General features: G+C 35.0%; 3 protein-coding genes across 3 annotated transcripts; 1 reads left to right on the top strand and 2 right to left on the bottom strand.

Moving 5' to 3' along the window:
• Positions 1-601: 601 nt before the first annotated feature.
• On the bottom strand, positions 602-2,781 carry LOC105261834 (uncharacterized). The gene is made up of 5 exons (XM_059120660.1): positions 2,550-2,781; positions 1,702-1,842; positions 1,469-1,641; positions 1,293-1,414; positions 602-1,232 (listed from the first exon to the last, which is right to left on the bottom strand). Exons 1-5 carry the CDS (start codon positions 2,650-2,652, stop codon positions 989-991), a joined length of 783 nt encoding a protein of 260 aa, XP_058976643.1. The 5' UTR covers positions 2,653-2,781; the 3' UTR covers positions 602-988.
• A 182-nt stretch (positions 2,782-2,963) lies between these two features.
• On the bottom strand, positions 2,964-6,288 carry LOC131800526 (uncharacterized). Its single transcript, XM_059120701.1, has 4 exons — positions 6,057-6,288; positions 4,851-4,939; positions 3,308-3,443; positions 2,964-3,226 (listed from the first exon to the last, which is right to left on the bottom strand). The coding sequence occupies exons 1-4, from the start codon at positions 6,196-6,198 to the stop codon at positions 2,964-2,966; spliced, it is 630 nt and encodes a 209-aa protein (XP_058976684.1). The 5' UTR covers positions 6,199-6,288.
• Positions 6,289-9,838: 3,550 nt separating this feature from the next.
• On the top strand, positions 9,839-14,764 carry LOC131801721 (uncharacterized). The gene is made up of 3 exons (XM_059120659.1): positions 9,839-10,132; positions 10,187-10,370; positions 13,024-14,764. Exons 1-3 carry the CDS (start codon positions 9,896-9,898, stop codon positions 13,164-13,166), a joined length of 564 nt encoding a protein of 187 aa, XP_058976642.1. The 5' UTR covers positions 9,839-9,895; the 3' UTR covers positions 13,167-14,764.
• The last annotated feature ends 12,071 nt before the right edge of the window (positions 14,765-26,835 follow it).

Here is a 26,835-nt window from a genome sequence, read left to right as displayed (position 1 = left end):
AACACTCTTGATGCGTTTTAAGGTACTGTACTTCTAGGATTAAAATTGAAAATATATATTCTATTTTCCACATTTGCATATTAAAGTTAAAATTGAACTTCATCCATGCATATTCCACCAACATAATCACACACGCAGAGAAGAAAATATGTTTGTTCCAACAATATTCGAAGAGTAAAATATGTATTGTAAAGGTATAGTTGGATTTATTATGTAGTATTGTCAGTCCAACTATTGTTATTGTCGCACTGGTCTATAATAGTTTTGGTCGCAAGTAACAATACTTATTTTTGCAAATCACTATAGTTTAGATCAAAATGAAAAATGAATATTGTAAAATTTATAATAGTTTTTATCAAAAGTCACAATATTTATTTTTGCCATTAGCCATAGTTTTGGTCAAAATTGAGAATGGGTATTATAAAAACTTACAATAGTTTTGGTCGGAAGTAACAATATTTATTTTTGCACTTTTGGCATAATGGAAAATGAATATTGTTAGAATTTATAACACCCATAGGTTGGAATGTTAGAAATGCATTATTTTAATAAAATATAATATGTCATTTCGAAAAAAAATTTATTTCATATTCTTATATTCTTAAAAATTACAAATAATACTGAACAAATTATAATTAGTTTAAAAAATAAGAGTCTTCTTTGGATGTGCAAATATATGCCGTGTAACTTGATTCCAATGACAATACATTAACCGAAAGGAATTCATTTTCATATTCCATTCTGAAAGCATGGTAGTGAGCATCGAACCCATGCGATATTAGATTATATTGAAATATACAGTTTGTCAAGTAATTGTTTTCGAATAAAGAAAACGAACAATATTTGGATAAATTTATAACAAAATTCAGATAATTTTAATAAAAACGTGGATTTCAAAAATTAGTTGATCTACTTGCAACGTTTAAAATAAATTTAAAATTTACCTACGTAAACAAGAATAATAACGTTTACTGTTCATTTTCTTGGTTCAAAAATAAGTATTGAAGAACCTGTATATGTAAAATTGGGTATAATTACATTTTTTTAAATTTGTACGCCTATTTATAAGTCCTTGTGTGCTTAATTTAGTTCTTTTATTATTATAGGAGTCAAATAATTTTCCTTTTGCCAAGTGTCCTTTAGTGAAAGGTACGTAGTAAGTTTCAATTACTTCTGATGGGAACACTTCTATAATAGATTGTGAAAGTTTAAAAAAAACCTCTTTGTAAATACTGTGAAATAGAAACAAAAATCAGTGAAGGTAACTCAATAGTAAATTAATGTTATTTTACCGTCTATTTGGGTTTTCTCTCAAGATATGTGATATAATAATTTTTGCAATATTTGTTCTGTCTTTGTTTTCCAGGGTATTATATTTCATTAAATGCCGTATTTCAGCCAATTGTTTAATTTCCTATACCAAAAGAAAATCAAAAGGTTTTCAAGATTCCTAAGTTTTTCAATATACCTCTGTTGTAGGAATACTAGGATAAACATGTCTGTCAACTGAACTATTATGACTTAAGCATAAATCGTCATCATTAAGCGTTTGGTAAATTTCGGACGATGTATTTTGAAAAACGGGTTTTTGTGATAATTGCGATTCGATGTCTGCGGTCGAATTTGATGCTGAATTATCATCTAAAAATGAAAATGTGTGAGAAATATTGATCAATAATCATAAATTACTGAAATACTTACCACTTAATTTTATGTCCAAAACAAAATCGGTTGAAGATATGTATTGTTGAACCAAAGCGGTGAATATACTTGGAATTATTAGAAAATTCTTATTATAAATTTCCACTTCAGCTGCCGGTGGTATATTATAAGTTTTCTTAACTACAAATGTAAACAATAATATTTTATTTAAAATTAATTTTAACATCAATTTGAAATTCAGCATTCGCAAGACGTCAGCTTATTTATATTAATTGTAATTATCCACTTGAACTAAACTTGATGTTATTTTTACTTCAGCTGCTGTTAAGTAAAACAGATCTACAATTATTTGGCCACAATAAAAACAAACCAAATCTATTTCTATTGAAGCTTTCCTTTCGTTTTCTCTTTTGTAACGTCTGCTTCAACCAACTTTTTTTGTTTCAGCTATTCAAAACAACTCACACACAGATTGAAAAGCAGTGGTTTCTTTGATTTAAACTTTGCCGGTATTGCAAAACATATTGGGTTGAATTTAAAATCTAATTTACACGCAGGGTTTTCGACGCAGAAAGCTGGTGGTTTTCTGTTTCTAACAAATTTGATGACACTACAAGAAAAGGGAAGAGAGAGTAACGTTGTTTGTTTGTTTTGTTCTTTATTTCAACAACCAACCACCACGCTTCACAAAAAAAAAAAAAAAAAACACGCGACCAAAACAAAACAAAAAATACACAATGCCTACTATGCTGTCTTTGTTGTTAAATTTTTCACATACAATACACCAACAGTTGTAAAATATTTAAAGAATTCACTTTATTTAATGATGTCAAACTTTTATGATTTGAAATACTTTTTTGTTTAAACTTTTCACATTTGTATATTACCTTCATTTGCAAACAATTTATAATCATTAATTCCATCAAATAACACTGCAACAAATTCATTATTGTTTTGGAATGTTGTTTTTAAAAGCTTGAAGTCACTCATGTCTACTTTTTGTTTTGAACCACCTTCTTCAAATCCCGAACAAAAACTGATTTCGGAGAAGACACAAAAAACTTCACCGGCTGTTAAACACAAAAAAAGAGAGCACGACAAAGAATGCAACTTCAAATAGAGTAAATACTGAGCGAGTTAACGGCAGGGAGATAAGAAAATAGAAAATGTGTATCTCCTGAAAAAAAAGCAATTTCAAACACCAAAAAACCAGTTATTAATGACAATATTTTTTGTAAACATTCTAAATTATGACGAGTCTAACTATCGGTATTGTTAACGATTTTTACAATACTTCGGAATTAGGAAAGTTGTTTTTGTTTTTTATGTTTGGAGCAAAGATTGTGTTTTTGGATTTGCAATTGCAATGTTTGTAGAAAACAAATGAATTGCTGGAACAAAAACATACATGATTGTTCCAACAAAAGCGACAAATATTTTTTCTCTGCGTGCAGCTTCTCGTATATTAATCCCACCTGCATAATCGCTTCCGGATCAATTCGCTCTTCATTCCTCAGATTACGATAAAGGTTGTATATCAATACGAATTTCACACTTTCAATAACTGAAAGATAAGATAATGACACGTGCATGTAATGTCATATATATGTTTGCCAGACTATTACAAACTTAACTGACTACCTACCTATATTGATCGCACATACAAGACGCAGCGTTTCAGCTTTCACAGACCACAGAAATGTTGCAGTAATGCCACATAGATAGGCAACAATTTTCATAAATGTTACCACCAAAAAAGGGATCATTAGCATTGGTCTATTCTAAAGGAGTTAACATAAATAATGAGTGAGCAAGAGAAATTTAATTTTTCACAATTCCACATTGGGATAATAAGACCGTTCTATTTACAAATCTTATCGCGTTCTCAAAATGAGATGATCCACCCAAATGTTACTGTTACTCTTCTGTTAACTGTTATTGTTCTCTTATTGAGTCAACAGAGACCCTTTGTCCTATTTTAAAACTAGTTTTAAACAAGTAAAAAAGCATCTAAGTATGGCCTGGCCGAACTTTTTCTATCCTGCACCATTTAAAAAAAAAAAACTTAAATAATTTCAAAAAAAAAAAAAAAAAAAAAAATCCGTGAAAAAAAACCGCTCAAATGAAACCCGTTATATGGGGGATACACGAAGACGTGGTCCTGTATAAATAATTAGTGTCATAGGCTGTAGTAACGATTCAGAACTTTATGTACGAAATTTGAAATAATTCCGGTGAATAATGTCGCAAAAATCATTCAAATACCGATTATCGGTGGATATACTACATCGTGGACCCATGTAGACAATTCTCTTCTGGGGGGTATAGTACTCAGAAAGAATCCCTTGTTTGGATTTTAAGATAATTCCGTTGAAAAATGTGGTTAAAATCATCAAAATACCGAATATCGGCAGGTACCGTTAGATGGGGCATATTCGATATCGTGATAATTCTCTTCCAGGTTATAAAGTACTCACAAAGAACTCTTTGTGTAGAATATCAGTCAATTCCATTGAAAAATGTGGCTACAATAATCAAAATACCGAATATTGGGGGGTACCGTTATATGGGGCTATACGATATCGTGGACCGATATGGACAATGTTCTTCCACGAGAAAAAGTATTCAAAAGGAACTCCCTGTGTGGATTTTAAGACAATTCCATCGACGAATTTGGCTACAATAATCAAAATACCGAATATCGGGGGTACTGTTACATGGGGGCTACATGATATCGTGGACCGATATAGCCCATCTTCGAACCTCCCTGCAGACAAAAGACTAATTTGTGCAAAATTTTTACTTTCCATTTTAATTCGTTTTGACTCTAGTGTGATTACAACAGACGGACAGACGTCTTTGAATTTGTGCTGACCAAGAATGAGACTCAGTCAGAATTAAGAATGAGTTACGAACTTAATATACCCTCCAGGCTATGTATGGTGGAGGCTATAAAAAATGATATCTTGCGGAAATGTTTAGGAGAGACGGATCGGAATGGGTCATACGTTATGTTTACACTTATATTGAATATACTGAAAAACCGGACCAACCAACTTATTATCTTCCATCATTGCCAACTTTAATACTATCTTAAAATTTCCAAAAAAAAAAAAAACTTTAAAAATACCGAGTATTACACATTCAGGAATGTCTTATTTCTGATATAACATATCTTTTTTACTTACATTTTTCATACCTTTTATAAGAAACCCTGCAACAGCAACCATAATAGCACAATATAAAATGATGATTAAAAACGCGATTGCAATAGCAACTGAAATGATACAAAATTGAATTTCAGAACATACTTGGCAAATTATCGTTATGAAGGTTGTGTAAAAAATCTATAGTGGGTCTCCAAAGAGAATCATAACAAAATATCTAACCTATATAGTGGCTAGAATCTTAAAAAATTCTCGAGTAATATATGCCATGTTTTTTAATTAAAACAAGTTAAAAAGCTGTAAGTTCGGCCGGGCCGAACTTTGAAAACCCTCCACCATTTGGTACAAATTTAGCAATTTTCAAACAAATAAAATCCGTTAAAAATTCTGTTAAAATCTTAAAAATACCGAAACTAGCCGTGTATTACGTACGACGACGTGGACCTGCAAGGGCAACTTTCGTCATAAGCTATTACAATATTCAAATGCGAAACTTAAAAAAAATTGTTCATAATGTAGCTGAAATCATCAAAATACCGAATATAGGGAGGTACCATGGGGGTTATAAGACGTGGACCTACACACACAATTTTCTGTCATAGGCTGTAGTATCCATTACGAACTTCAAATACCGATTTTGTAACATTTCCGGTAAATAATGTCGCTAAAAGCATCAAAATACCGGATATCGGGAGGTACCGTTATATGGGTGCTATACGAAGACGTGGACCTGCACAGACAATCTTCTGTCATACGAACTTCAAATACAAAATTTGAAACAATTCCGGTAAACAATGTCGCTAAAATCATCAAAATACCGAATATCGAGAGGTACCGTTATATACGAAGCAAGGACCTACATGGCCCATTTTCAATACCAAAAGTCCCGCAGACATAATACACATTTGAGTAAATGTTTATCAACTTACTTCATTTCGTTCGGAAGCTAGAGTGATTTCCACAGACGGACAGACGGACGAACATTGCTAAATCGGCATAGAATTTTATGCTGATCAAGAATATACTTTGTGGGGTCTAAAATGTCTATTTGGAGGTGTTACCAACGGAATGACAAACTTAATATACCCTCCATACTATGGTGGAGGGAATAAAAGCATGCATGGCAGAAAAAGTTAATTAGCTGCTCTCCACACCATTAGTCAAGAGGACCTCTTTGTTAGAATTGCTACCTTATTTATAGGCTCTTTATCACTTATTTTGACTTACCTGTACTACTATCATCGATAATTTGATTTCCTCCATTAGCTGCACCGATCGCCATAAACAGTAAACTTATTACAATAGTGGCTCCTCCGGAATATACATCCCAGTATCCAATAAAATAACCAGCATTTACTTGAATCCCCATTTGTATTTTTTTGTTAATTTGCAAATTTGTTTTGGAATGTCTTCACTTAGAAGTGTTGTCCCCTAATGGCATCACAACACTCAAACGAAAAATATTTTGTTTATTATTTTTAAAACAGCCTTTATCATCGCTGAAATCAGTAGCTTAATTTGAAAACTGGCAAAGAAATTAAATTAGAAAAGAACTTTGTGATAAGTTCCACTTGGCTGAACATATGCGAAATGTGTTCTTATCATCCTCTGAATGTTTCCAATCTAAGAAAACCTATTTACTATTAGAATTAATTCTTTTTATTATTAGAATTAAAAGTTTCACATGGGCCACTTACACTCTATGTATTATCAGTAGCACCAAAAATAATTACAAATATACACCCTCTGTTTTGTCAGTAAACAAACAAATAATGTGTCATTCCTATAAAATTTACAAGGCAAATTAACTTACTTTTCTCATACCAAGTAATGAGTTAGGCCTACAGACGGGGTTTGAATATCCGTGCCAAAAATACATACATAGAAGCGAGAGAATACGAAAAGGTTGCCGACATACAAGTCGTTAAACAACAATTAATGTTTGTAGCAGTCGATTAATAAGTACTTGCTTATCGACTGTTGGCACTAAAAGTCATTAAATAAGTGATTATTTATTCGACGTTTAGTGGCAACTTTCGTGGAGTATTCCTACGTTAAAATAATGGGTTGGTAGGTCGAATAAAAGAGTGGTGATGAGTGGTTGCAGATACTAAAATCTCTTATTATACCCTATCCTAGTGGTAAGGATTTTATGTCTTCGTGCATTTGTTTGTACCATGGAGAAGGAAGCAAGATAAAACCAAAGTTACTTTTGAGGATCTTCAAAAATTCACTTTCTGAATCGATTTATACATGTCAGTCTGTTCATGTATTTTTGTGAACAAAATGCACGTCGCATTTATTATCCGATTGAGATGAAATTTTCTAAAGAATATTTGTTTGGCCCAAGGACGAACCCTATTGAAATTGGTGAAAATCAGTTAAAATTTAGATATAGCTCCCATACATATCTTCAACCGATTTCGGCTTAATTGAGCACCAAATAGCCCAATGATCTGAATTTTGACACATCCGACCGAATTCAGTCTGGAAGCAAGCATATCAAATTTGGTGAAAATCGGTTCAGCGCTTGTGGAGAAACATTGTATGTATAGGTCCACGTTTTTGTATAGCCCCCATATAATGGTACCTCCATTTTCATAGATTTGTCTAAAAATTGGTATGTGCAGTTCGTAGTGGATTCTTAATGTGTTTTACTTGTTAAAATTATAAATTTCCGAATTCCTGCTTTAAACAATTCATTGGCTCCAAACAATCCATGAATTCGCATGGCTCCATACAATCCATGTATCCCAACCAAAGCACAGATTAAACTCGGTAGTGAAATTTATCCGCTAGCAGGAGGGCTCGATGGTTGGGAGTTTTATATGGAGTTTGATTTTCTCTCTTTTATTTTTTGTAGGAGCGCTCCCGATTCACTCCCGTTTGAAAAATTGGAGTGGGATTCGAATCGCTTTAAATAGAGTTATAGTGCACTTTATTAGTGAAATCGGGCGACATATTTTTGTTGATTTTGTGTGTGTTTTGATTTAGCTGTGAAGAGTGTTCGGTAAGTGTAGTATATGCTCAGTTTGGGGTGAATTTTGCTCCCACCTTAAAAAAGTGAAGCATGCTCGCTTCTATTCGAGCGACAATTCAAACGAGTATCACAGTTTAATCGTGCTTCAACCGATTTTTTCGGAGGTCCGCTTGTCCTGCAAACATTTGGAAGTGAGTTTCTCACACCCTCTCCCAAAGGACACCTCTACGACGCTTCTTGTCTGGTAAATATCCGATAGGTTGAACTTTACAAAAACAAAACTACTGTTGTCTTCTTTTTATCGTCAATGAGTTACTACTTAGTGGCGCTCTCTGCTCTCTGAACACCCGGGATCTATTCCCAAGGAGGACATCATATTTTCAAACGAAGAAAATTTTGTAAAATATAAACAAGTAAAAAAGCAGCTAAGTTCTGCCGGGCCGAACTTTTAATAGCCTCCACCATTTTGAAGGATCTTGAAATTTTTCAAAAAAATCCGTTGAAAAATACCACTTAAATGCAAATTCTTATATGGGGGCTATACGAAGACGTGAACCAATATTCAAAGTTCTCTTTCAGGTAGTAAAGTACTCAGAAGGAACTTCTTGTTTGGGGGACATACGATATCGGAGACCTATATAGACTATTCTCTTCCAGGAGGTAAAGTACTCATAAAGAACTCCTGGTGTGTATTTTGAGACAATTCCATGTGACTAAAATCATCAAAATACCGAATATCGGGAGGAATCGTTATATGGGGGTTATAAGATATTGGGGACCGATATAGCCCATCTTCGAACTTGACCTGGGTACACATTTGAAGTCGTTTTGACTCTGTTGTGATCAGAACAGACGGACAGACAGGGTCAAATCTTCTTAGAATTTGACGCTGATCAAGAACAAATATACATTGTTAGGTCTGAAATGATTATTTTGATGAGTTAAAAACGGAATGACGAACTTAATCTTAACATACCCTCCATACTATGTATGGTGGAGTGTATAACAATAATAAAAATTTTTTTGTCTTCACCACAGTTTGTCATTCTGGTTGTAACACCTCGAAATATACATTTTAGACCCCACAAAGTATATATATTCTTGATCAGCTTAAAATTCTATGTCGATTTAACTACTGCTTTCTGTCCGTCTGTGGAAATCACTCTAGCTTTCTTACGACTTGAAGTAGTTTCGAATTTGAATATTGTAATGTCCTATGACAAAAAATGCATATGCAGGTCCACGTTTTGGTATAGCCTCAATATAAGGGTAACTCCCTATATTCGGTTTTTTATGATTTGGACGGATTTTATTTTATTTTTTTTTTTTTGTTAAAATTTCCAAATTTATTCTAAACTGTCGAGGAAACGACTTCCGTGATTATTAGAATTAACGCTGTGTGCGCTATTTAGTTAAACTAAACTTAAAATTATCGCGGACGTTGCTCATTTCTTTTCGAAGGATGTAACTTCTGCGATGAGAAAGTGATATCAACTGCGTTGATTTCAATCGCTTAGGTGTGACTGCTTAGTTACTTCCGGGATATTTTTTGCTCAGGGTAATACATAATAAACTACGATGAGTTGTTGATGTCGATTTAAGCTTTCAAACAATCTTTTATGTTCGTGTCCGTGGCCCAGTGTCTTCAACTCAAAACATAACTTTCGGATGACATTCCTTTTGTAAACGAAATGGGATTTGTAGGTTGAGTCAAGATTAGAAAACCCATAATTATGTTTTCTCAAAGAATATATCGATGAAGTAAAAGCTCGTTCTTCGGCGATCCATCCGAAATAGATATCCTATAAAGGCTATGGCCAGAAATAAGATAGAGACATCCTCATTACGTACATATGAATGTATATTTATTCTTATTATAATTAATGTTAAGTGAAATAGCGACAAAACGCTTTCTTATGTTGAACATCTGTGGTCAACCGCAAAAAAAGTATGGGTCATACGCTTGATCTTAAAATAGCGACCATGATATTAATGCCCATATATATAATTACATCAGTTGCAAGAGAAATAGCGCTGTGATCAAATCGACAATAATTTACGATAGAGTAACGTAGTAAAATCAATCATGGGCCTGAGAAAGATATTTACACGGCCAGTTTTTGGTTTATTTGTGACATTTGTTCACATTACAGCCTGTGTTTTATCGGTGGCCTATTTGGTGGGGTGCATCACTCACACCGTTGATGGCGATGAGACACACAAAAAATCCGTCCAGAATTATGTTATAATTCTGTCTGGTTATATCATCGTTTGTTTCGTACAAGTAACTATGTGTCTTATTTTAATTGTGGGAATTCTAAGGGTAAGTTTAAAAATTATTTTGATGTGATTTAAGTTATATTGACTTTTTTTCCAGAAAAATCACCATTTAATGGCCCCCTGGATTGCCACAACGTTTATCAGTTTGGTAGCGGTGTTTTTCTACACTCTGGCCATGGTGTGTTTCAGTTTCCTCAATGAATTCTCAACGAAAGATAATCCCAAGAAACTCTCCAGAAAAGAACATTTCGATCGAATTATACCGGGTCTGGGATATTTTTGTAAGTAGCAACTTAAATAACAAGATGGGATTGTACTATTAGGGTAATATTCTAGCTCAGTTCTCAGCTCAAGCTGAGTCTCTGGCATTTCATACAATTGTCTAAATGCAGATGATGATTAGTTCGAGACATCTAGAGCCATAATATTTTGTACAACACAAAACGATTTAGGGCGAGGCATTTTCGCTCTTATTCGAGTGGCATAAAATCTCGATGTCTTTTCGGAGCTATGATTCGAAAATGTTGACTCCCATTCTTACTTTTCAAATAGGAGTGTTCACAAGCGCTCTAACACAAAACCAAAGATTAGAGAGTGAAATTCCCTGTAAAATTCTTACTCTTCGAGCACTTCTCACTCACGTGTAAAATCGAGTAAATCTGAGATCTGGAAATATAAAACTACAACTGATTCTGTCCGAGTTACACATTTTTGTTCTCCCAATTACTCTCTGCCTTCACAGACACACGTTCTTGCTTTTGCCTTTCCCTGGTTTCGATATTTCTGTGGAGATGGGAAAGATCGTGTAGACTAAGAAGACAAAACAGCAGAGCAGAATATTGAAAGGTGTTTTTTTTTTTTTTAAACAAGTAAAAAAGCATCTAAGTTCGGCCGGGCAGAACCCTCAACCATACGGAAGGAACTTGACAAAATTCAAGAAAATATTCTGTCGAAAAATAGTTTGATACGGGGGCTATACGAAGACGTGGTGCTGGAAAGTAATTGTTTTTGAAGGTTGTTGTAACGATTCCGAACTTGAAATACGAAATTCGAAACAAATTCAGGCGAATAATGCCACTGATATCATCAAAATACCGAATATCGAGAGGTACCGTTGTATGGGGGCTATACTAAGACATGGATCTGCAAAGACAATTTTCCGTCATAGGTTGTAGTGCCCATTACGAACTTCAAATACGACATTTGACGCAATTCCGATATTTCGTATTTTTATGATATTAGCGACATAATTCACCGGAGATGTTTCAAATTTCGTATATAGACAGAAAACTGTCTATGCAGGTCTAGGTCTTTGTATAGCCCCCATATATCGGTATCTCTCTATACGCGGTATTTCCGATGATTTTATTTACATTGTTCACCGAATTTTTCCAAGTTTCGTAGTTGAATATTGTAAAGGTTGCCTATGCAGATCCACGTGGTCATATAGACTTCAAAATAACGGCTACAGGGTGAGATGAAAAAACTGCAACCAACTTCAGACTGCTGTCATTTCTAAGCCACTCGTCCGATAGCTGTTAAAATTATTCCAGTGGCAGCTCATTATATTCTTTACAAACGTGCAAAAGCATTTTGGTGAGAATTTTCCAGAGAAAAAAGTTATTCGTGATGGAATTCAAGCACGATAGTGTGATTTTTTTATATTTGGCTGGCAGACTACAATTGGCTATCGTTAGAGCACTTCAGCTTTTAAATGTGAATAAATCTTTTGTGTCTGGTACCATCGCTCGTTACCATGATACTGGTAGCGTAGGCCGACGTCAAGGAAGTGGACGGAAGAAAACAGCAACATCCGCAGAAATGGTTCGAAAAGTAAATAAGCGACTTGATCGAAGCCTACGAAAAATGGCTCGTGAGCTGAACATATCGCATATTGAAAAATGAGCTCGGGGTAAAGCCATTGAAATTCCGAAAAGTGCAAGAATTTACACCACAAAAGAAAGAAAATAGACTCAACCGAAAGTGGTGAACTGTCGAATTTGGTTTTCTCCGACGAGAAAACATTCGTTGTCCAGCAGTTTGTAATCAAACAAAATAATCGTGTTTACTTGTCAAAGAGGTCGGCTGAAAATGTGCACCTTCGGTTGGCCACCAGAACTCAAGCTCCGGCCATGGTGATGGTATGGGCCGCCATAACAGCCGATGGTCGCACTCCGCTTTTATTAATCGACCGTGGCATCAGAATAAATGCCGAATATTATAGCGAAAATATTCTGGAGTCGCACTCTGCACGCGCCACCCAAGGATGGTTACAAGCAAGCACTTCGCCGGGAATGTGCGAAAATACCGCTGAACAAGATTCAGGCAGCGTGTGACGGCTCCATTGGCCGTTGGAAGACCATAATTCGGGCCAAAGGGGACAAATTCAAACACATCTAAACTTAATCTAAAATTTGATGCAATTTCCGACATTTTTGCTTTCATTCGATAAAATTTAAAAAAAAAATAATGACGTTGTTGAAGTTTTTTTTTATCACACCCTGTATAACTGGCCCTTCTGAACTCCGCCGAAATATTAAATTGATGCTGATTTCGTTGGAAACTGTATCTGTGGCTGGAAACTTTAACGCAAGACATATCTAAAATCTTGCATAGCTTAAATTTTGAAATCCATAATTTGGACTATACACTTATACATACGTTCGCTGAAACTGTGCAGCTGTTCATCCGAATTTCAGATCGAAGAAAACTCTGCATTAATTTTAGTTTTCTTTTAGATTTTTTGATCACCAATAATATTAAAAACTAAATAGAAATGGTAGAGAAAGTGTAAATTTTTTAAGAAACAGCTTTTAATTGAATTTTAAATAAATTATTAAATCTTCTCTTTATAATTTGAGCTATCTATGTAACTTGTCCATAACGACTTTTTTAATATTGATTCTGTATCTATTTTCTATTGTTTCTTTACAGTGACTCACGTTTGCCTATTCTATCCCATCTATGTCCTATACAAAAGTATTTTGATTTTCCGTCTCAAAAAGGAGGGTTTATATGAAGATTCAATCGAATCTGAGGGATGCGATGAACTGGCCGATTCTGTAGAAATTCATTAGCATAGAATATGGAATATTGTATTGAATGTGATATTGTTATAGATGAATATATATATATATATATATATAGACTGTTTAAAAATCTACTAAAACCCACTCGACGCGGAGACATGTGCCTTCGATTTTTATAACCGACACCACTGAGTGTTTTGTCTTTGAGCTTTTGTTTGTAATATGCCAAATGAATAAAGATTGTTCCTTCTGATGATCTTCGTAAAATCACATTCTGAATCGTTCTATGCATGTCTGTCCGTCTCTCTGCCCATTTTGTTTTTGTGAACAAAACACAGGTCGCAGTTATTGCGATTTCACATTTAAGTCCTCTATATGCGAAATGTTCCTTTCAAAACAATGATATTTGGTACAAGAGAAATATCTTTGACTTTTTTTTGGATATAGCTCCCATATACATATGGGGGATACAAGATATTGTGGACCGATATAGCCCAGATCTGTGCAAAATTTTAGCTTCCTATCTTAATTCGTTTTGACTGTAGCGTGATTACAACAGACGGGTGGACGGACAGGGCTAAATCGTCCTAGAATTTTACGCTGATATATATACTTCGTTGGGTCTAGTATTATTATTTCGATGAGTTACAAACGCAATGACGAACTTAATATACCCTCCATACTATGTGTGTTGGAGAGTATTAAAAAATGACCGAAAAAGCATCATGGGGCTCATTTCCAAATGTGGACCTAATTCTTTCAAATGACAGTAATCCGTCCAATGGAACTTAAAATGCAAAATACATTGGAACAGCAATCACTGAAATGCAAATCGGAACCGATCTCTATAAAATTTGGCAAATATATTTCTGAGCTGTATTTGATATATTTACCTGAATATCGTTGTTATGGAGTGCATATTACGGCTGTGGTAACAAATATGACAAATCGGATGAACAGTATATATGGGAGCTATAGCTATATTTGAACCGATCTTCACCAAATTCGACATACTAGCTTAGGTCGTAAGTGCGAAATTCCATCCCATTTGGACAAATATTAGACGTTTGGTGCACAGTCAAAGATAAATTGGACGAAGTTATATATGAGAGCTATATCCAAATCTGAACCGATCTCGATAAAATTTAGCAAATGTATTTCTGAGCTGTATTTGATATATTTCCCAAAATAATGTTGTTACAGAGTACATATTACGGCTGCGGAGGACAAAAATAACAAATCGGATGAACAATATATATGGGAGCTATAGCTATATCTGAACCGATATATTCAGACTGATATTACACGTTTGGTGCACAATAAAAGGCAAATCGGACGAAGATATATATGGGAGCTATATCTAAATTTTGACCAATTATCTCCAATTTCAATTGGGTTCGTCCTTAGGCCAAAAAAATGATTTGTGCAAAATTTCATCTGGATAGGGCAATAAATGCGAACTGTACTTTGTTTACAAAAATACATGGACAGAGGGACGGACAGACGGACATGCATAAATCGACTCAGAATGTGATTCTATGCAGATCATTAAACGGAACTATGGGTCTATCTCGTTTCCTTTTGCCTGTTACAAACAAATGCACAAAGACATAATACCCTGACCACCTTGTGGTGTAGGGTATAAATATTCCATATCAAATGTTAGTGGAAGCTTCTGAGCAGAAGAAATCTTTATACTTAATATGTAACATAAACAATTAAAGAAGCAGCTAAGAAGCTTGAACATTTTTAAAGAATTCCGAAAAATACAGCTAAGATAAAAACTGCAATTTGGGGGCTATACGAAGACGTGGGCCTGCATATGAAATTTTTTGTCATTAAGATATCCACACACGAAATTTGAAACAATTCCGGTTAATAATGTCGATAATATTATCAAAATACCGAATAAAGGAAGGTACATTTAATTGGCTGCTATGCGAAAGCGTTGACCTGAACACGATTTTTTTTTCATAGGCTGTAGTACCCTTTGTCAACTTTAAATACGAAAATTGAAAAATTCCGGTGTATAATGTCGCTAAAATCATTAAAATGCCAAACATTATATTGGGCCTGTACGAAACTTAACCTGTCTACTGGCAATACACACACGTGTGCAAAATTTTAGCCCTATATCTTAATTTGTTCGAAAGATAGAGTGATTACAAAAGACGGACAGACAGACAGAAGAATATCGTAAATTGACTTAGAAATTTACCCTGATCTAGAATATATAAACTTGGTAGGGTCTAGCATGAGTATTTCGAGGAGTTACAAACGGAATGACAATGTTAATATAACCTCCATAGAATGAAGCTTTAAAGCACAATATTCGTGAAATCATTAGTGCAATACAGCTGCGTACAAACAATAACATGCCTAAAAATTGGAGCGATCGTGTAGGCTACGGCATGGCTAGCCGAATCAGCCATTTAAATGAAGTTATTTATCATAATAACCGGAAGGATTTTCAAATTCAATTCAATTGAAATAAAAAAGAATTGTAAGAAAATTCATTAGATTATCAAAGAAAATGTTGTTTGGCGGACCCTGTATATACTTAAAATAAACAACTAAAAAAATGGTGTTAAGTTCGGTCGGCCCTCCACTAGTTGGAAAAAAAACTCATGTAAAAATATATCTGTTAATGTCGAAATTCCAGCATTCGAGGTACATGCGTCACTCCTTTCATTAGGAACATACAATCCAAACAACTAGAATGTAACTTTCAAATTTTAAATAAAACACAGATAAAAACCAGTAAAGAAAGTCCTAAAGTCGAGCGGGGCCGATTTTATGATACCCTACACCACTTTGCTAATTTAGTTGAGCTTAACATAACAATTAAAAGTTTTTATGGGAGAATTCAATCATACACCCTGAATGAGAAGAGAAAACCAACCGAACGGTTTGGCTGTAGTTTCAATTCTAGTTTTATTTCAAAAATATTTTCCTTACGTACTACTGAAACTAATCTAACTTAACCTAGTCGTAGCCACACAATTGTTCTTATCTATTCTAATACTGAATGGAGAACATTGCAGGGCTGCTTGGCATCTCATTCAAGTGGTCTTGTGCATCTACTGAGCGCATCGATATCTGTGCGTGTGGGTCATAACCTTTATTATCTCACACATTATCGTATGTGTCAGCGCACAAGATCACTGAATACTTCACATGTGATATTTTATGGCGGCTGGGAAATATTTAATTTTAGAATATTTATTGTTTATTGCTAGATTTTCCCAGCGCCTCAACCGCACTCAAAAGTATGTACAAAGTATTTTGTACATTATCCCGGGCGGCTTAAATCTGTATGTTAATAGTGGACTGTATTTTTATAAAGTTGAATAAATGTATACTATAAAATATTTAAATATAAAAATATGAAAAGGAAACTAACTATATATGCTCAAACAATCTAAATATTCTATTAAGTAACTGCTTCCAGGAAACGACTCCATTTCTTTGTCCAGTCCTTCTTGCAATTTCCACCACCTTTATCTGCCGGCTTCATTCTCCATACCGCATTCATAGTCCATCGATGCAGACCGCCATCATTTACGTCGGAAAGGATTACCATTGGCTCCATGGTACGCTCTGCTTTGTCGTGTTCTACTTTTACGACCATCGATGATTTGCTATTGGTTTCTCTAAGGCAATACCGTTCAAGAACCGGAACCAGAGAACTTTGTTCGGCTTTACCCATTTCTTCGTTGTATTCTTTTCATATTCGTTGGAAATGAAGGGACCTTCTGTACGTAGAGGCTTTCCTTCTTTTTCCTCTTCTGCTATGTTTTCTTTTCCTCTAGAATCGTTGTCGTAATCAACATCCCCGTATCCGCCGAACATGTTGGGGCCTTCTGCACGTGAATCCATTCGTTCTTCACCGAGTGTTTCATTGCTCAGGGCGGATTCTTCTTCTTCTTTCCGTTCCTCAAAATGAGGACTTGCCGGCGGGAACAATTTCACAATATTTACTTCTAAGCAAGGAATCTGCTTTAGTTGAGCAGCATCATGTTTTATTCTTAAATTTTCCACTTGTTTAGACATGTCATCTCTCTCAGCTTCCAAGACTTGTCGCGCTCTTTCCGAGCTAGCCAATTTTTCATTGACTTTCTCTAACTTCATTTTCAGATGTCGCACTTGATCTTTCTGAACACGATGTTTTTCTTCGAATTGTTCATCTTTGGCCCGCAGGTATTCTTCAGATTTGGCGAGCAGATATTTTTCGTGGGCCTTCGCATTTCTCAATATCATTTCACTTTTTTCCACTTCGGTTGTTAGTTGAGAACGCAATTCGATTGCTTGTCCCTGCAGAGATTGAAAATTGTTTTCATAGGCTTGCATTTGTTCGTGCAAACCATCTTCTAATTCTCTGTCGTAATCTTCCTTTGTTTCGACATAGTTGAGTTGTCTGTTTTCTTCCACTTGCTCTTCCCAAGTTAAATGGTCATATTTCAGCGAGAGTATCCATCGTGATGGAGGTTTCATCGAATCTTCGATTTTTTCATCGATGTCCAAGCCTGTGTAATTGCGACTCCGGGTTGCTAAAAGCTTCATTGCTGATAACATACACATATCCACATCACAGGACAATGTCTTCATAAGGGTTGGAAGATATTTTTGGTGTACCCTCAAGTACCGTCGTAACTGGTAATATGTGTTTTCTACCAGTACCTTCCATGCCGCGACGTGTTTCACCTTTTCAAAGGCTGACGTCGACGTTAATAGCTGGAAATAGTCTGCCAAAGTGGTGATATTTTCTTCCATTTTTTTATTCATTTTTTAATTTTAATGTTTTAGATGGGACTATTTGTCCTCTTTTCAAAACTTTTTTATATTGCCTTCTTGGCTTTTTTCGATTTTTTGATTTTTTCAGTTGGGACTTTGATGTCCTCTTTTCCAAAATTGTATATTTTTATGTGGGACTGTTGTTGTCCTCTTTTTGTTATGTTTTTTTTTTTTTTTAGTTTGCCCCGTGGGTCTTCTTTTTATATTTTTAAATTTTGCCTTTATGGCTCTTTATAATTTTATCCCTCAACGGATTTTTATTGGTAGCTATTCTCCTCTTTTTTGAAGAACAGCTACTTCTGCTTGTAGTGAGTCTCTTACCACTGGTGGTGGAAAACTCCTACTATTTTCTTTTTGTGGTCGCTAATTCGTTTCACTTTGACAAAAGTGAAGGCTCGATTGACCAATGAATGAGAAGAGAAAACCAACCGAACGGTTTGGCTGTAGTTTCAATTCTAGTTTTATTTCAAAAATATTTTCATTACGTACTACTGAAACTAATCTAACTTAACCTAGTCGCAGCCACACAATTGTTCTTATCTATTCTAATACTGAATGGAGAACATTGCAGGGCTGCTTGGCATCTCATTCAAGTGGTCTTGTGCATCTACTGAGCGCATCGATATCTGTGCGTGTGGGTCATAACCTTTATTATCTCACACATTATCGTATGCGTCAGCGCACAAGATCACTGAATACTTCACATGTGATATTTTATGGCGGCTGGGAAATATTTAATTTTAGAATATTTATTGTTTATTGCTAGATTTTCCCAGCGCCTCAACCGCACTCAAAAGTATGTACAAAGTATTTTGTACACACCCTATGATTATAATTACAATTTAAAATTCAAAGGACTAAATATGTCGAAGCATTTGTATCTTTTAAATTCGGACTTGTATTGCCATTTGGTGCAAAATTAATTTGTAATCAGATAAAGATATATATGGGAGCTATATCCAAATCTGAACCGATCTCGATAAAATTTGGCAAAGATATTTCTGAGCTGTATTTGATATATTTCCCTGAATATCGTTGTTACGGAGTGCATATTACGGCTGTGGGTAACAAATACAACAAATCGGATGAACAATATATATGGGAGCTATAGCTATATCTGAACCGATCTCGATAAAATTTCCCCCAAATATTGTTGTTATAGAGTGCATATTACGGCCTTATTTGGTTGCGTGTGCAAAATTCAATACTATTAGGGGTGATATTACACGTTTGGTGCACAATAAAAAGCATCTATCTAGTTTCCTTTTGCCTGTTACAAACAAATGCACAAAGACATAATATCCTGACCACCTTGTGTTGTAGGGTATAAAAATTTATCACACACAATTTAAGCATTTCTCATTACTAAATCCAAAACACAAATGGCAACCCTTGTCCATAACCTTGATCTTGACAATCAAACGCGCTCACATAACCATCTCTTAAATACAACAACAGAAAAAATTAATTTATTTCAAAAATTTACAAGCATGTTTTCACTTTCGTTTTCATTTGGTATTCTGGCTTGTTCATCGTCGCATCACCCAGGCGTGTGTTTATGTTTTGGAATGCCCTTCCTATCCCTCTTCACCACTCACAATTGAAGTTGTTGTTATTATATATATTTTCTAATTTAAGAAATTCCACACACAATGCTTCTTTGTGGGATTAGATGAATGAGTGGCTGTCCGCCGGCCGGTCAGTCAGTCGCCCATAATATCATCAAATTTAACGGCAAATAAGGTGTGTCACAACACACGCTTCCCCCAATGCTGATAGCGCAGGTTTGTTGATGCCTCTCTCCCTCTATCAAAATTGTATTTAAATTTTCAAAATAAATAAAACGAAAAAAAGCCAAAATTATGTTATTTTTTCAGTTTTCGAAGCAAGGGAACGCATATAAAGCTATAAAAATTATGGAGAAGAATGGAGCAAAGCTATAGCTTTATTTATTTACTTTATGATGTTATCAGTGGCAATGTTCGTTATGTTTTGAAATTCATTGGCAAAAGATGAATTGTGCAATACATTAAATTTTAGGAAAATAATAATATAATAATAATTTTATACCTAACAGCGTACAATTCTACGGCGAGGTAGCCCTGCCTATCCCGTTGAAATCACGCTAGAGTCAAAACGAATTAAGATAGGAAGCTAAATTTTTGCAGAGATCAGTCTTTTGTCTGCAGACAGGTCAAGTTCGCAGATGTAGATATATATATATATATATATATATATACATATATATATATATATATATATATATATATATATATATATATATATATATATATATATATATATATATATATATATATATATATATATATATATATATATATATATATATATATATATATATATATATATATATATATATGGGATATTTTGATATATTGATGACTGTACCCACAAAAGAAGTTTCTTCTAAGTACTTTACTGCCTGGAAGAGAATTGTCTATATAGGTCTATGATATCGTATAGCCCCCATGCAACGGTACCCCTGGTATATTCGGTATTTTGAAGATTTTAGGGACATTTGTCACCGGAATTTTTCCAAATTTCGTATTTACAGTTCCTCATGGGTACTACAGACTATGACAAATTGCGTATGTAGGCTCACGTCTTCGTATAGCACCCATAACACGATACCTCCCTATATTCGACATTTTGATGATTATAGCAACAAATTCTTTACGGATACGACAGACAATTGTCTAAGCCGGTCCAGATCTTCGTATAGCCCCCATATATCGGTTCCTCCCTATATTCGTTTTTTTTTATGATTTAGCGACATTAGTACAGCCCCTATATATCAGTATGTAGTTCGATATTTTGATGATTTTAGGTGCAATATTCACATGAATTGTTTCAAATTTCGTATTTGAAGTTCCTGTAACAGAAAATGAAAGTGTCTATGCAGGTACAATTCTTCGTATAGCCCCCATATAACGGTACCGCCCTATATTCGGTATTTTGAAGATTTAAGCTAAAGTATTTACCATAGTTTCGTAATTGTAATTACCGTTCAGGACGTATTTATGGCATGGAGTTGAGGATAAGATTAGAATAGAATCCTATTGTTAGGGGAGTTAATCGCAAAATATTTAGGGGTTGAAATGGACCTAAAACAGAAAAAATCTAGTTTTTGCAATTGCTCTAGAGGTCACAATTACAGATAAATCGACTCGGTTTTATGGAAATTTCCATTAAGCCGTGAATTTGTCATTCCGTTTGTAACACCTCGAAATATACATTTTAGACCACACAAAGTATATATATTCTTGATCAGCATATGTCCGTCCGACTGTCCGTCTGTGCCTCTGTGGAAATAACTCTATCTTCCCAACGAAATGAAGTAAGTTGATAAAAATTTACTCAAATGTGTATTATGTCTTCAGGACTTTTGGTACTGAAAATGGGCCTTGTTGGTCCACGTCTTCGTATATCCCCCATATAACCGTACCCCCGATATTTGGTATTTTGATGATTTTAGCGACATTATTTAGCGGAATTGTTTCAAATTCGATATCTGAGGTTCGTTACAGATACTACAGTATAAAATTGAAAATGGGCCATGTAGGTCCACGTCTTCTTATAGCCCCCATACAACGATATCTCCCGATATTCGGTTTTTTATGATTTTAGCGACATTATTTACCAGAATTCTTTTAAATTTGGTATTTGAAGTTCGTAGTGGATACTACAGTCTTAGACAGAAAATGGGCCAAGTAGGTCCACGTCTTCGTATATCCCCCATATAACGGTACTCCCGATATTTGGTATTTTGATGATTTTAGCGACATTATTTAGCGGAATTGTTTTAAATTCGATATGTGAGGTTCTTTACAGATACTACAGTATGAAATTGAAAATGGGCCATGTAGGTCCACGTCTTCGTATAGCCCCCATACAACGGTATCTCCTGATATTCGGTTTTTTATGATTTTAGCTACATTATTTACCGGAATTCTTTTAAATTTGGTATTTGAAGTTCGTAATGAATACTACATTCTATGACAGAAAATTGTCTGTGCAGGTTCACGTCTTCGTATAGCCCCCATATAACGGTACTCCCCGATATTTGGTATTTTTATCATTTTAGCGACATTATTCACCGGAACTATTTCAAATTTTGTATTTGAAGTTCGTAATGGATACTTCAGCCTATGACAGAAAATTGTCTGTGCAGGTTCACGTTTTATAACCCCCATGGTACCTCCCTATATTCGGTATTTTGATGATTTTAGCTACATTATAAACAGTTTTTTTTTTAAATTTCGCTTTTGAATATTGCAATAGCTTATGACAAAAGTTACCTTTGCAGGTCCACATCGTCGTATATACCCTAATATACAGCTACTTTCGATATTTTTGAGATTTTAACAGAAATTTTACGGATTTTATTTTATCTGTTTCTCTCAACAGGTCATTCTCAATTGCTTAGAATTGTCCAAATCCATCCTGCCGTTCTGGAGTTATAAGCGGTCTGACAAACATCTCCATCATGAGATTGTACGTATTTTGTTATATATGCGATATCTTGGATATCAAAAGTGATCTTTTCGAGTGTCTGTGGTTTCCTTGGAATTAAAAACAAGTAAAGAGGTGTAAGTTCGGCCGGGCCGAACTTGGAATACCCTCCACTATTTGGTAGAAATTTGGCAATTTTCAAAAAATTTAAATCCATTAAAAATTCCTTTAACATCTTAAAAATACCGAATGTAGCCCTATATTAGGGCCTATACGACGACGTGGACCTGCATACGCAAATTTTGTCATAAGCCTTCAAAGACAATTTTATGGCATAAGCTGTAGTATTCATTACGAACTTTAAATAAACAAGTAAGAAAAGGCTATAGCCGTGCGGGGCCGACCATATGATACCCTACAACACTACAATATGTTAGAAGCCCCCTTATCTCCGAATCCATTTTGTAATATTTCCCTTTTCAAATTATGTCATGGACCACTGCCTAGATATTACCCTTAGCGTTTTGACCAGGGACATTTGCCCAATATTTACGCACTCCATCTAGCATATACCTATGGTTATCCAAAATGTTAAAAAATTCCGTGTGGATTAGTTTCCAATTGTGGTCTATGAAGCGACTACAAAAATAGAAAAAAATAATTCTATCTAGGTCTATGAAGCGACTACAAAAATAGAAAAAAATAATTTTTTTAGTCCATTTGCACCTCTAAATGCACATCTTAAGAACAATGGGCTTTAATTCTGACCCTAACCCTACCCCCATGCAAAATTTCGTGAGGATCGGACGATAATTGTGATATGCATATGTAGTGTTGGATGTATGTAGTGTTGGATGGTGTAAAAATTTAGAAAATTTACAATTCAAAATTGTAAGTCAAATTGAAAAAATCGCATGCGATAAAAAATATGACAAAAATTGAAAAAAATCGACAAAAGATATTGACTTTTTTATTGGTATTATTCCGCGATTTTCTTATAATTTATCATTTTCTGGCAAGAGACCATTCCGAATTAATGGGAATTGTGAAAATCGGCCCAGCGGTTCTTGATTTATAAGCAGAATAAATTCAATTCAATTCTTTTACATATATATTGTACCTATTTTGCTACATATCCGATTTCTTGGCTATTAGCATCACTGTAATGGTCAGAAGTGATCTTTTAATGTATTTGTGATTTGGCTGGGATTGAAAATATTCGCGGTTTAGTGAACATTTTCCTATTTTCTTACATAAAAGTTAGCGTCTATTTTACCCGCTAATTATTGTCCGATGATCGCCCAAATTGGTAGGTTTCTGCCCGCTCCTAATCCCTAACTCCAAGTAAATTTTCGCGTCGATTGGTTCATAATTGTGGCCTATAGAGCAACTGCGAAATCAGGAAATTTTTCTGGTTTTGGTCCATTTCGACCCCTAAATATCGTGCGAAGATCACCAAAAACAATAGGGTTCTATTCTGACCATAACCCCACCTCCATTTTCAATTTCCTGAGGATCGGATCATAATTGCGACCTGTAGCTTGATTACAAATTAACATGGACAGACGGACGGACGGACATACATAGCTAGATCGACTCATCTCGGCGAGATAGAAAGATCCATATATACTTTCCTATGTGGGAAACGAATATTTCGAGGTGTTACATAATTTTTGGCCCAATCAAATTTATAATACCCCCAACACATAGTGTTGTAGGGTATTAAAACACTACAAATATATGTTAGTAAAAAGTAAGTCAAAATGGAAAAAATCATTCAAAATAAAACATTACTATTGTACACTTCAAAAGTCAAAATGAAAATGTTAATATATCACATTTTTACGCGACTTTTTTTGGAATTTATCCTTTTTGCGGTTCTAAAGTTATAAGCGTAGTAACTAACACAACTTTCTTTTATATATATATATAGATATGGGAATGTGTCTTAGTGGAATCTTCATTCTAATCAAAAGGGTTTCAGATCTGCAGAAACTTTACCGCAAATTTTAATGCTGTAGGGTATCGAATGGTCTGCTCCGCCTGACTACAACCTTTGTTTACTTATTAAATTTGTATATATTGAAAAAATTTTCCGGCCAAATTGTTCTAATTATAAGAAACCTATATATAAAACTTATTTGTCTGCTATGATTTGGTTTGTTTAAAATCGGAAATTGATGATGACATCGAAAATTATGCAAACAAACGCTATGCTTTTGTTTTTGAGTGCCACTGAATTGGCTGTGCGAATGAATAAAAATGAATGCACAATAACGACTTGCTGAGAGACATCGTTCGAGAGAGAAAAACAAGAAGACTTTGTGAAATACTTATTAATTAGTCTGCTCCAAATGTTTATATACCCTTAGCATAGGAGGTGACTGATTCACCGACAGATTGCTAGATCAACAATATTTTGAATGTTTTCATCGAATTTTCAAATTAGGGGTAATTTAAACATTTTCATTTGGTACCATTTCGTATAATGTGAACAGTTAGAGCTAAAAACTTGAAATTTGAAGAGTAGAGTCGATGTAAGGAGGTATCTATTTGGGTAAACCGATGGAGGTGGAATTCTGAAATTTAGAAATAAAATTATTATTGCATTCTTGGACTGAGCTATATATGATGTAGTTTTGGAAATTCGTATCTATGTGTACTAAATGGTAGTAAATTTGGTGTCGTGGAACGGAGACTGCTTGAAACCTGAAATTTGACATTAGGGTCGCTGTTAGTGTATAGGATTGAGATTTGAAGGAGGTTTTGGAAATACGTACTAAAAAATACTAAATGGTACTAAAATTGGTTTTTGGGTTAGGGATTGACGGTTTGGATGATCCATGGAGGGGGGATTTGGAACTACCAAAATAGTACGAAAAGTACAGGGTGTTTTTTTAAGCCCGATAGAACTTGAAATTGTAAAAAATAACACAAAAAATTAAATAGTAATCAATTTTTTTTTATTCGAAAGATCAATACGTGACCTTAACAGTTTCGGGCATATGGGCACCGCGGCTGTTCTTGACGAAGTGCATTCTGGACGTCCAGTTTTTGGCCACTTTTTCGAGCACTGCTGGCCGTATGTCACGAATAACACGAACAATGCTGGCCTCCAAGGCGTCAATTGTTGCTGGTTTATCAGCATAAACCAGTGACTTCACGTAGACCCACAGGAAATAATCGAGATGTGTCAAATGGCACAACCTTGTAGGCCAATTGACAGGTCCACTTCTTGAAATCAACTCATCGCCAAATTTTGATTTCAATAAGTCGATGGTTGCGTTCGCCGTATGGCACGTAGCGCCATCCTGTTGAAACCACATCTCCTCCGGAACAATGTAGTCCATATTTGTAAACATAAAATCATTGATTATGGTGCGGTAACGATCTCAATTGGCCGTAACGCGAGGTCCGGCCTCATTTTTGAAGAAATAAGGTCTGATGATGCCACCAGCGTGAAAACCGTACCATACGGTGCATTTTTCAGGATGTAATGGAGTCTGTAGGATCTCTTGTGGATTGGTCTCACTCCACATGCGGCAATTTTGCTTATTAACAAACCCGTTAAGCTGAACACAATTTTGCGATAAAACAAAGGGTCATGTGCCAACTGCTCTAGAGCCCTAATTTTGTAGCGTTGTTCAAGCGTGATTCTATTCATGATGATATGTCAGAGTATACTAAAACAAATAAAAAAAAGGTTCATCAAAATTTAATTTTTATACCCTCCACCAAAAAAAGTATGGAGGGTATATTCAGTTCGTTATTCCGTTTGTAACTCATCGAAATAATGATTTTAGACCCAACAAAGTATATATATTCTTGATCAGCGTAAAATTTAGCCCTGTCCGTCCGTCTGTCCGTCTGTTGTAATCACGCTACAGTCTAAACGAATTAAGATAGGAAGCTAAAATTTTGCACAGATCTCTCTTTTGTCTGCAGGCAGGTCAAGTCCACGTTATCGTATAGCGCCCATATAACGGTACCCCCGATATTCGGTATTTTGATGATGTTAGCCACATTTTTCAATGGAATTGTCTGAAAATCCATACAAGTAATTCCTTGTGGGTACTTTATACCTCGGCAGAGAATTATCTATATAGGTCCTCCATATACCGGTACCCCCGGTATTCGGCATTTTGATGATTTTAGCTACATTTCTCAACGGAATTGTCTGAAAATCCACACAAGGAGTTCCTTGTGGGTACTTTATACCTCGGCAGAGAATTATCTATATAGGTCCACGATATCGCATAGCCCCCATATAACGGTACCCCCGATATTTGGTATTTTGATGATTTTATCCACATTTTTCAATGGAATTGTCTGAAATTCCACAAAAGGAGTCCCTTGTGGTCATTTTACCCCTTAAAAAAGAATTGTCTATATAGGTCCACGATATCGTATATCCCCCATATAATTGTACCCCCCGATATTCGGTATTTTG

This window comes from Musca domestica, unplaced genomic scaffold (assembly GCF_030504385.1).
Source record: "Musca domestica strain aabys unplaced genomic scaffold, Musca_domestica.polishedcontigs.V.1.1 17, whole genome shotgun sequence".
NCBI lineage: Eukaryota > Metazoa > Arthropoda > Insecta > Diptera > Muscidae > Musca > Musca domestica.
The sequence above is the reverse complement of the archived record's forward strand: the minus strand, read 5'-3'. Positions and strand labels throughout refer to the sequence as shown.

Coding starts and splice junctions, on each gene's coding strand:
- LOC105261834 (XM_059120660.1), bottom strand. CDS start 2,652: ATGAGTGACTTCAAGCTTTTAAAAACAACATTCCAAAACAATAATGAA. Junction 1,843..2,549: donor TAAATTGTTTGCAAATGAAG/GTAATATACAAA, acceptor TTACATTTGTAG/TTAAGAAAACTTATAATATA. Junction 1,233..1,292: donor AGAGAAAACCCAAATAGACG/GTAAAATAACAT, acceptor TCTATTTCACAG/TATTTACAAAGAGGTTTTTT.
- LOC131800526 (XM_059120701.1), bottom strand. CDS start 6,198: ATGGGGATTCAAGTAAATGCTGGTTATTTTATTGGATACTGGGATGTA. Junction 3,444..4,850: donor TTATAAAAGGTATGAAAAAT/GTAAGTAAAAAA, acceptor TAACTCCTTTAG/AATAGACCAATGCTAATGAT. Junction 3,227..3,307: donor TGTATGTGCGATCAATATAG/GTAGGTAGTCAG, acceptor CTTATCTTTCAG/TTATTGAAAGTGTGAAATTC.
- LOC131801721 (XM_059120659.1), top strand. CDS start 9,896: ATGGGCCTGAGAAAGATATTTACACGGCCAGTTTTTGGTTTATTTGTG. Junction 10,133..10,186: donor TAATTGTGGGAATTCTAAGG/GTAAGTTTAAAA, acceptor CTTTTTTTCCAG/AAAAATCACCATTTAATGGC. Junction 10,371..13,023: donor ACCGGGTCTGGGATATTTTT/GTAAGTAGCAAC, acceptor GTTTCTTTACAG/TGACTCACGTTTGCCTATTC.